Source organism: Telmatherina bonti (genome assembly GCF_933228915.1).
Source record: "Telmatherina bonti genome assembly, chromosome: 5".
Lineage (NCBI taxonomy): Eukaryota > Metazoa > Chordata > Actinopteri > Atheriniformes > Telmatherinidae > Telmatherina > Telmatherina bonti.
Genome location: NC_136623.1, coordinates 17629661 through 17641643, shown reverse-complemented (window position 1 = coordinate 17641643; position 11983 = coordinate 17629661). Strand labels below are relative to the sequence as shown.

Genomic DNA, 11983 nt, shown 5'->3' with positions numbered 1-11983 from the left:
CAACTAAAAATCTACCCGAAAAATAAAAAAAGAAGTTTTATTTTTAAAATAAGGACTGTAGCCATTATTGTACTCTAACGTGTAAATGTCAGATTTTAACCATTGTCTGACTTCCACCTGTTGTCCCTCGGCATGTTGATGTTGTTTGCTGCAAATAATCCTAAAAAAGTCTGTCCAGGGTGTACCCTGCTTCTTGCCCATGGATTGCTGGGCTAGGCTCCACCTTCCCAGTGACCATTAATTGTACTAGGCAGTTAAGAAGATGGATGGATGGATGGATGGATAGATGGATGGTACAGGGAGCTGTTTCCATGTCAGCAGAAGAATGGCTCATTTCTGTATGTCAAACACACACACTCATAAAAAGCCCTCTGTTCATCTTCTGCATTTATTTGATGTGCTTTAAGTACATTTTCAGAAAGAAAGGTACAAAAGAAGGAACAGAAGAAACTAAACTGGTTTTAATGGCTGCACAGACCACTACCTCAGCTATGCTGCCCCTTTTTATGTCTCTCTCAGAGAATGCACATTGTCACAATGTCCTCCACCATCATGGTGTCACCATATTTTCTATCTAATCTGACGGAACTTGAGAGTCAACCCTAAACTCTGCTCTGCCCTGGTGGATGCATTTCCCAACAATCACGCCTGTGTAAAGCATGCATGTGAACATGTTGGCAGTGATGTTTAACTCAGTTTGACTCAGACGTACCTATTAAGCTATGTAATGTAAGCATAAATCAGCCGTAATCCTGTGGCCAAAGAAAATATGTCACTTTGTTTCAGAGAGCTCTGTTGTTTGTCCGTATCAAGGAAAAACAAAACAACTTAAGAGTCTTCTGAAACGAATAAAATTGGATCAAAATGTCCCGATGCATTATTAAAACCGGAATGGATAGTGGTAGAGTATCATCTTCCAGAAACACTTGTGGTCAGAAGAAAAATTTAAATGGTCATGACTGGAGATCACTTTTAGTTTTATGGAGTCAAATCAAAGAATAGCAATAAGAGAACTCTTGGCAATGTTTCAAATAGCTGCGTAGCCTCAAGAACACCACTTATCACTGAGGCTATACAAAAACAAAAACAAGGCTTCAGTTTGCAATGGAGATAGAAAATACACTCAATGCACAAAGATGTCTAGAGTCCAGATTGAGGCGGTTGCATTTAAGACAGCATGTCCTTTGTTGGTCCTCAAGGGTCATCCTGCAGGTTTTAGACGGTTCTCTGCTTCATCACACCCGATTCACATAAAACAGATCTGAACAACTCGTCCAGATCTGCTCAGATCTGTCAATGAGTGATAAGAGTCTGGTGCAAAAGTAAGAAACATCTTTAACCCTCAAGATAGTGGTCCTTGAGGACTGTAACTGGACTTCCCTGGTGAGAAGAAAGCAGCGGACAATGTGCTTTACTCATCATGTCTTTGTACAAGACTGTGGGGGGCAACTTTATGACCGAGAGGGGCTTCAGTTGTTAGGTTCAGGTACATCATCATCATACTTCGTGTGCCATAAAAACTCAGGGGAACTGATCACAGTAGATCTTTTTCTTCTTTGGAGGAAAGACAGGACCAGCTTAACTTAGAAAGTGGTTCAGGACAAAAGACTGAAGACTTCCACAGCTGTCTCCATCTCCACCATCAATACAGGAGCTTAATGAAAAATGAATGCAACTCCAGACAGAAATGAATGATGTATCATTGCATAAACACATTGAAATGATGCCAAGGTGAATTTGTGTTGGCAACAAAGATAAACATGGTCCAGGCAGAGACATTAGGTTGAGATGAAGGCTGTGTCAGATATAGGATGCAGCAACACAGCTGACGTTCACACAGGAAACTGTAGGATTTTGACTCCTCTAAAAGAGAGAATCAAGGTTATAGATGTGATAAGAGGCAACTGTCTGTCAAATAAAACATGGGAAGAATCCCTTCCATTTTATAGTGGAGCTTGATCACTTTCTTTAAAAGGCATCGGCCTTGGTGAAAGATGAGCTCTCTGAGTGCCTTTCTGTTGTGTCAGTGCAACGTTGTATTTCACCAAGTATTTCCTCGACCTTAAACTAATAGTTCTGTATGCAACTCTGATGGGGTAGAAAAACATGTTTTTAAAGGTCTTTCTCTGAATGTTAGCAAAGAAGTTTGTATGTTTTGCATTCATATTAGGTTTTATGTGAAAAAATGTTGATTTAAGTCATTTTGAAGTGCAGTTCCTGCTGCTGTTTCCAAAATGAGAGAATCTCACAGCAGAAGCAAATATTCTACAATATAACTTTTCTTCATCCCTTTGCTAAAACCTTTCACTGCATTGCATTATTTACTACAGCTGCCGGTGTTATTGTATCCATTCCCTTTTATAGGGTTTAGTTTGCATTTAGAGTAGTTTTACTGTCGCACTTATATTGTATTCTATGCTGCCAAACTAATTTAACCTTTTACCCAACAATCTCCTGTAAAGTAAAGATTTTCAGAAAACAAATGTACTATATAGGTGGCAGCTTACTGGGAGACGACATCACATGAATAAGTCATATTTTCTCCACATGTTAAACTTCACCTTGAAGTTCTGGCCGCCTCAAAAATCCTCAAAAGCCCATAAAACAGAAAATGGCAAAAAAACAAAACAAAACAAAAAACAAACAAACAAACAAAAAAAACAAAAAAAAAAAAAACAATAAAAGGCAGATTAGGGAGATAGCTGACAACAAAAAGGGAAAATACTGACAAAACAAAAAGGATTAGAGGAACTGATGGATTATAGAGAAGAAGATACAAACAAAATTCCACAAAAACAACAACAACAACAAAAAAAAACCCAAAACAAGCCGAGCTCTCAGCTTATCCATGCTGTCTGGGATTTAACAGATGCTCTGACATGGCCTGACCAGGGACAGCAGCAGCTGTCTGCAACAGGCGCGCTCTCGTCAGCAGCGACGGTTAATTATGAGAATGAGCAAAATGACACTTGTGCCCCATCATGGTTGGCAGTATAGTCCCCTTAAATCCACAGCTACTGAAGATGTTCCACTTGCAAATTCAATTACAGGAATGATTAATCCTTTCATGATGATAACTGTCAGGTTTTCTTGTGTCATACAATAAGGCAGAAGGAAAAACAAACGTGTCTCTTCTCTCTTTCTCCTCATCCTCCCTCGAGCTGCTTATCTCCATCTGAGATCTTTCTATCTTTCTCCGGATCCCTGTCTTTTTCTACTCCTCCCCTGCTCATCCTACTTCCTCTGCATCAGTCTCTCTTCATCCTCTCTTCATCTGCCTGGGGGTGAGGGGCAACACAGCGTTCCCTCATTTTCTGATTTTTCTCCCCCACTTGCTCGAACTCCGGCCCTCCCATTGCTCGCTCGCCTGGCACACAACCACCCACCAACCCTTCCTGAATGCTCCCTCTAGATAATTAACATCTCTGATTTTACGGTTTTCTTTTTCATAATAGGCTCTGCAGATACCGTGCAAGCCGCCAAGTGACTAGTACGCACACACAAACAAACAGCAGACACGCAAATATGCTTCAAGATGAATGCATACACCAAACAGCTGAATCTACAACAGGGATGAATGTCCCCTCTCATGTTCTCCATTCTCTGCCTCTTTCATTTTCTTTCCTGCACTCATACATGCATGCAAACACACACTTGCATAGTCAGGATATTAATGTGTTTTAGTTTTTGAGTATATCTCAGTGATGCCAGCATGCGGGGTGACTTACAGCAGGGTGCAATATGAAAGCAACCGAGGGGAGCTGCAAGCTCTGTTTTCTGTACAGCTCAGGCAAGCCTGGCTCCGCTCGGTCCTCTCACTGCTCCAGCTCCCCACAGACTGACACCCGACAGCTACAGCGACTAAGTCATGTACTACTGCAGCAACAGAGCTCGTACAGCAGCCAGAAACACAGCCCTCGCAAATTGAACACGGCAATGGTATCTCACCATTTGCGCTCTATTTCTTCTTCGCTGTATCTGGTTTCCTGAATTCCTCCACCTCATTCTGACACTTTTCAGCTTCTTATTTTCTTTCGCTCAATCTGCAGAGAAGGAATTGCTCAGAAGTGACCTGATTTTAATGGATAAAATGATCATGGTAGAAGGTATGCACATAATAAAAAGAACTTTACAGAAATATTAGTGCAAAAACAGCTCAGTGAACTGAATGTTTATTGTATTTATTAATTAAATACAGTGGATAATTACTTCAGGATGGAGTTATTGTCATTTAAAATAGCAGAATGTTTCGTAAAGTTGCCGCCATGCACCAATAAGTCCAGTTTGTTTTGTATACCAAGTCAAGATCTTCTGGATCTCTGCTTGCTGCTGAGATCCATCCAGCTCTGATTGATAAGGGAAATACTCATTTGTGGCTGAAAAACATGAAATTACCAATGAAGACAGGAACAGAGGCTGCACTCAGAAAATGGTGATAATTACCGTAATGATGGTTGTAGAATTTGTTGGTGGAATTGCTGCCATCAGAATCTTTCATCTCTGTGTAATTCACCCAACCACATTAAAGCCGCTTGTTTAATGCTGCATTAGTCCTTCTTTTTCTACTGAAATGGATCTGACCTGTCGAGGCATGGGCTTTACAAGACCTCTGAAAGTGTCTTAGCAGCAGATCCTTTAAGTCCTGCAGGCCACAAAGCGCAGCCTCCGTGGATCAGGCTTGTTTTTTCAGCACATCCCGCAGCTGCTTGATCAAGCTGATTTCTCAGAGGTAGAGGCCAAGTCAACTCATTGAATCCTTTGTCATCTTCTTCAAACCACTGTGCAGTTAAAACATTGTGCTGCATTATCATGCTAAAAGAGGTAACATCTGTCAGAGAGAACTATTTTTATGAAGAGAAATATTTACGTAGGTGGATTGAGTCAAAGTAACATATGAAAAGCAGGACTCAAGGCTTCCCAGCAGAGCATGGCCCAAAGCATTCTCTTTTAGTTGTGTATTTCTTTCGCAGGTAAACAAGCACCTGATCGTGTTGTAAAAGGATATGGAGGATCATCTCCATCATCTAGAAATTTTTGCCTGAGAGCTTCATAGACAGCTATCATGGTGTGATTATTTTCTTCCGCTTGCAGAAGCTAATTAGCGTTATGATACAGACAGCGGTGACAGCTTGTGATAAAAAGAATTTAACTAATGTTAACAGTGTGACAGCACATCATTTCTCTCAAATTTTTTTCTTTTAAATTATGCACCAGTTACAAGTTGTACATCAAGACTTAATATATTAGCCCGACATACAGTCTAAACAGTGGGTGGCAGTGGCTCAGGTGGTAGAGCCACTTGCCCCCACGCTGCTGCAGCCCCGAGGGGGACACGATTGTTTTCTGATGGCCGGTCCCAAGCCTGGATAAATGCAGAGTTGCATCAGGAAGGGCATCTGGCGTAAAAACATGTCCTGATTTAACTGTGCGAAGGAAAAAGACAATGCTAGCATTAATCATAACATTACCCAAAAACAAGTACAGCAGCAAAGAAATACAATAACATGACAAGAAACAAGTTAAGTTCCGTTGTTTCTAAAAAAAACAAAATATCACATGGTTAGACTTTCTGGTTACAAAACCCAACGGCTGCTCATACAAAAGACGTCCTAAGCGCCCATATGGAGCCTCGCAGCATCACTGATCTCTCAGTAAAACACCATAAAGTCCATTACCTGAGCCCATGTGATGTAATATTTGCTGATACTAACTGAAAACTATGAGGGTAAAGTCAGTAGCAGAAGAATTAAAAACATTTCAAAGTGGCATGAAAGTGTTTCAGTTTATACCTGAGTGCAGTTAAAAGCACTTTTTCAACTCTGTCTCTCTCTTCCTCCTGATCTGTGTCTCTTTCTGCAGACACTTTCCAATTTCTTCTCCTTGTATTCAATTTTCTTCCTTTATTTCCTCATCGGTACAAGCCCATTCACTCTGCCTCTTTTCTTTTTTCTTTCCCCTTTCTTCATTTTTTTTTTACTGATTCACCTTACCTCTTTCACCGCCCCCTATATCCTTCCTCCTTCCCCTCCTTCTCTTCTTTGCGGTAAAGATCCTCTAATCCTCTCTGTCTAATGCTGTCAATAGCTCTCAATAACAATGAAATAGCACCGGTTCCATCCCATCACTGATGAAGCCATAGCCTCAGTTGGGATCTTATTCGTCATCATGGCAATCTGCCTCCTGGTAATAGCCAATCAGATGGCTCCTGCGAAATGCAGTGCTCCCATGATAGGTTCCCCATTGTTTTGATTGACTGCACCTGAGGGCCCGCCACTTCAGCTCGGCTCGATCAATAACCCATCACACACACAAGGTAAGCACCCGCTCATACATGCCTAGGAATAAACACCCAGGTACAGACACTACTTACACACACACACAAAACACACACATGCACGCACTTTAGGGAAGAGTAAATTGAGAAAGAGACTACTGGTGTGGGAAGCAAACAGAATACTGTAGTAACAGCCAGGAAAATGGAGCATTGTACAGCGCAATGACAGCAGTGTGCAGAATAATCAGCTGTTGCACACCCATACACACAATTGAGATGACCACATGAAACTTTGAAATGGTTGGTGCTGTGATATTTGTATATTGGCAACTTTACCATAGCGTGCTGCGCTAAACAAGAATGATTCATTGTAAACATTGAAAGGGAGAATTACTCCCACTGTGTGCCTGTTATCTTATGTTGTGTCACACATACAGATGGCCTCACATAAGTCCTGCCTCTGTTCATTCTGAGCTGCGGAAACCATAATGAGAGCAGTACAGCCATCTGCACAGTATGGTGTATGCTATTACAAACATGTTGACGCACACATTTGGTCACCCTTTGAACGAGAGGCCCTTTAAGTCAGAAAGGAAGAAAGGGAGGTCAGTTGCTGCATGGAAAGTGAGGGAAAAAAAATCAGGAGGAAAGTAGTTGATTTATGAAATGCAAAGGAGTCAAAGCAAAGGGCAAAGGGAATTTCTTTTTGATGCGGTTTAAGCATCAAAGCCAAACAAGAGTTAGAAAAGTGAAGCGGGAGAAAAGATAAAATGAAGATCTTAAAGCTGTGAAAGACTTAGGATGGAAGATGGAGGGATATGGGTTCCACAAAGTGATGGAGAATCCCCATTGCTTTTGTTTTGGATGTTTACAGTACTGTATACGCATGCACAATTAATGTCCACCCCCTCATACACTGGTCAGTCCGGGTCAGCTGTTTGCAGTTGTACGGGTCAATTGAAGGTCCTGAACTGAGTCGTTTTAACTGTCTGTCAGACCTGTCTAAAGATCAGACCACTGAAGCGGACAGGTAAAACATCCTCGCCACTATTCCCCATCACTAAAACTATCCCTTCCCAAACCTCCCTGCCTGTCTGTCACACACTCCTTCCTCTTTCATACGCTTCATCCGTCTCCTCATCTCTCCATCCTTAAACACAGCCTTGTCATGTTGTCAGTCAGAACAAGGATTTGTCACTCCTAGAGAGGGTTGCTTAGCACAACTGGAACTCAGCCGCACTGGCTTTGTGTTCCCTCTTGCGTGTTTGTGTGTATTTTGAAGGAGCTGATGTTTAGATTTCAAAAATATATTTTAGTGAGTACATGGTCGAGCATACTGTATCATGAACGTTCTAAGTGATTGTCTTTGTAGTTTTGAAACTGTTTCTAGTGCATGACTGTACCTGGGTGTTTCGCTCTATTTTCATGTTTGTGTATGTGCATTTGCACAGTATGGATGTGCATGAGACTTGTGTGTTGGTTGTAAGGTTTTCTTTGAACAGCCTCTGGAGATCTTGTCGAGGCTGAATCCTGTCACATCTAAACGGCAGACTTTCCCACATGAGACATGAACAGAGTTGTGCACTATATTTCATAACTAGACAGGCTGCATGGAAGGAACTGGGCTGCCTGTGTGATGTGACAGGGAATATTTTCATAAGTTAGCGATAAAGTGTATTGTATGTGCCAAAGTGCAGGTGCTTCCACTATATACGGCAGTACTGAAGATAATCTTCATGTTGACAACTTAAAGAGAAGCATTAAAAGAGGGATTTTGTGTTGACTAACTTGTTAAATGTCCTCCTGTCCTGCAGGTGGTGGTACAGGAAGCCAGCAGACCATTCTCCATGAGGAGCAGTAGAAGATGCCGGCTCTGCCAGCACTGCTGCTGCCAATACACTTCCTGTCTTTCCTGTTAGTCATCATGCCGCCACGCTCCCTCAGTCAGGCCCCACTTCTCTCCTCCGTCCGCATGGGTGAGTGGGCAGCTCACCTGCACCATAAAGTCACTCAACAAACTTTATATTTATTTCATTCATTTGTTCTTTCTACATTCAAATACTCAATGATGGCGTCAGGTTTGTAAATACATCACAGTCATAGATCACCTACAAACATATTTTAACTTTTCACGTCATCAGGCAACAGGCTCCTTTGATAATTTCATCAAAGCTCAAATCTAAGCTCTACATCAGAATCTGAGCAATTTAACCCAGTAAATTGTTTTATTGGGTTCTGGGTCTGAACCAATCTGAACCAATCCAGGCAGACCTGATATAGGCTGAGCCCTTATTCTCATCATGCAACATGGTCGGGCTTGAATGTTCCTGGAAAAGAATAAAGACTTCACAAAGAAAATATACCAAACAATTAGGACTATGGACTAAGCAAAGGCTAATACTTATGTAAATAAAATATTTAAGCCTGAGATTAAAAAAAGAAAAATAGTCTGTAAATGTGCAGTATTGGTTACAGGTTGATATGTCTCAATGCATAGCTCTTTGAAAGGCTGCAAATAATCAAATTCCCAACATCCTTTGGATTTCCAACAATATACTAATATGGGCATGCATTGGACAAATCCCTTCATTTCTTTGGCAAGCCGTGGAGATGATCCTCCCCCAGCAGCACATTCCCACATGTACACAAGCATGGATAACCTTTTTAAACAGATTAAAATGTTCTACTCCACACGTTTCTGCTGATCTCCTCTCACCTGCTCTGCTATTCTCTGTACTGAATCCTTCCCTCGTCTCTTTCACCCACCCCTCCTCCCTCTCAAACCCCTCCAGCTGCAATTCTGGATGACCAGTCTGTGTGTGGACGTGGAGAGCGGCTCGCGTTGGCCCTCGCCAGGGAGAATATCAACAGCGTCATAGAGGGCCCAGCCCGGGCTCGCGTGGAGGTGGACATATATGAGCTGCAAAAAGACTCCCAGTACGATACTACTGACACCAGTGAGTGGCTACTATGTACTTCAAAGATGACCACTGGAGCACAACTCATCAGAAAATGATAATATCCAGCAAAACCATTAGAGTCCACAAGGGCATAGAGTCTCATTAGCAAAGAGAAAAGTGATCACTAGAGTCACCAGTGGATATTATTAGTAATACAGAACATTAATATTAATAGTTACTAGTGCAGAGTGGCAAAGGCCAGTAGCCTCATGAGTAGGGACAGTTTTTTCACAAAACATTATTCATGTATATGTATATTTACATTAAAAAAAGACTATTACATTTTTTGAAAAAGCTGCCCTTTTATGAGCAAAAAAACTCACGAATGACTAGAATTATAAAACACCAGCACTTTTATGGGATTAGGAGCCAGTAAGGGGTTTTGCTTATTAGTTTACATGTCATTGGAGACCAGTAATAGGCCACTAAGACTGCCTCATTATAAACAGTAGACCTGTGCCCTCCAGTAACAGCTGGCACTGCTTTCCATGCTTTGATAAAAAAAACAAAAAAAAACAACAAAAAACATCAAATACCAAAACAGATCAGCAGCACAGTCCAGCAGAAAGCAACATTATACTAAAGAGAGACTACATCATGGAAAGTGCATCGAAATACTCAGTGTAAAAATGTTTGGCCTCTGCAATGATGGAATAAATAACTGTTGAACTAAAACACTGAGAAGGTAAAGCCTTCCTGCTCTTTTTCTAATAGGTTCTGACCCCGCCACAAGCTACTGGCAAAGCATCTTTGTGGTTTTGGGAAGGGGTTGTATACATGTTTGCATGCTTGAGTTGCAGGCATGTGGATCTCTGTGTGTCCTTGAACGATGAGTATGAGACTGACGGACTGGTTTGCTCGCAGCTGTTTCTGGTCTCTGCCTGAGAGAGCTACTCATCTTACAGCTACAACTGGCTGCGTGCACGTACACATGCACTCACTATCACCCACACAGGCATTTACACATGCATGCACACACATCCCTTTCTGCAAACAAAGATGCACATTCACTCACGGGCACGTAGTGGATACACACACATTCACACATTCAAAAGCAGTGGCACATACTGAGGACAACTAATTAGGATGAAATGAAATAACAACCAAATATACCAGAGAGAAAAGAGCTTGTCAACAACCAGAATAAGACATTTAAGTGACCACAATCATTTCTGCTATGTCTATTTGCAGGTAGTTACACCGAAAACCTTGTCAAGGAAAACAAACACATTGAGGCATAATTGGCTTTTTGTTGTCAATGTTTAATCTTAATAATTTATTATTTAGGAAAATTTTCTTTATTTTTCATGCATTACATACATATTTGTCACCAGCTAAAAGTGTACAAAGTGATTTAGCAATTTAAAAAGATGAATCAAGTTATGGAACCCTTTCAAGCCTTTTAGAGGTTGTGTTTTCTCCAGGTTTGGCACTGAACATTTTCACTGCTGGTACTCAAACGTGCCACACCACAGTAACCAGTGTCAGAAAAGAGTCGATCAACCTTTTCATGCATAATGGCCATATAGTGGACACATATTTACAAGCTTTTTTCTTGCATATTTATGAATGAGGATGCTTTAATAAACCACTTCAGTGAATGTTGGTGAGTCATCCAATATGTTTCCACTCACTTGAGATTAAATAAATATGTGATATAATTGAACATAATGTAATTACGTAAGTTTGCCTTTGCCGTAAATAGGAAAAGAAAATGATACAGGTATTTTTTCCAAAGGATTTACATAACATCATTCTGATATATATTACTTTATAAATATTTGATAGAATACATTAAAATAAATCATAAATCATAATAAATTCTAAATATTACTAACAATCAAAAACGTGTCATTGCATATGTCTGTAGAGGTAAAATACTGTATTTAAAAACATGTAATGTTTTTTGTTTTTTTTGTTTTTTTTTAAATTATAGCATTAAAGGTTTAATTTACAGAACTGGCACAAAGATGTGCTTGGCTTGGGTGGCAGACTCATCTTGCTCATATTGAGTAATGACTAGCTGATGGAGATGGCACAAAATTAAACAAGAGATTTTATCAAAACAACACTGAAAATTTGGATACATTTTCACAAATTAACTTTAGTCTTTAAGTCATCCATCGATCTGAAGTCAATGCCAAAGAAATATCCATCACAAAAAAATATTTTCACTCCTTATATTAGCGTTAACCTGCGGTTTGGAGACCTGAGGGTATCATATCTGCCTTTCTTTTATTTCATTTCCCGTATGTGAAACATCTCTCAGTTGTCAATTCTTATCAAAGCAGCTAATGTATTCATTGTAGTTTCACCGCTGGGAATAGTTTCATTCATAGAGACATGGGGATTTACCAGTTCTGACTGATATGTCCTGCTCCTGTGGTAAAAGTCTCCTCTCAATTGGTCAGACATCCCTGAAGTAAACTGGTTTTAACATGTCCTCCTGTATGATTTCCTTGGTTCATACAATTCAAATCTTGTTGTGTGTTTGATTTAGCTCATCTTTGATCTCTGGTTTCATTAAATACACACCCTCATCTAGCGGAAAGGACCCACACATGTCCTCGCAAAGCTTTTCAAGGAAATTCATCATTGCACATAAATGCTGTGTTCAGGTGTAGCGTATTATCATTAACGTTAACCTGTGATCCAATGTCGGAGCGACAGTGGGTGTTTTAATTATTAATTCGCTGTGTCCTTAGACAAGCGGAAGATCTCAGGGCACCACCCAGCCCTAAATTTGTTA

The 11983-nt window shown here is 40.6% G+C and overlaps 1 protein-coding gene across 2 annotated transcripts in view; it reads left to right on the top strand.

Moving 5' to 3' along the window:
* Positions 1–8123: 8123 nt before the first annotated feature.
* Positions 8124–11983, top strand: part of grik5 (glutamate receptor, ionotropic, kainate 5) — a gene marked incomplete at its 3' end in the record, with an annotated part of 37399 nt that continues 33539 nt past the window's right edge. For both annotated transcript variants that reach the window (XM_079241408.1, XM_079241407.1), the window contains exons 1-2: positions 8124–8250; positions 9067–9231. In XM_079241408.1, the coding sequence (XP_079097534.1) occupies positions 8139–8250; positions 9067–9231 (277 nt within the window). In that variant the 5' untranslated portion in view covers positions 8124–8138. The remainder of the gene's footprint in view (positions 8251–9066; positions 9232–11983) is intronic.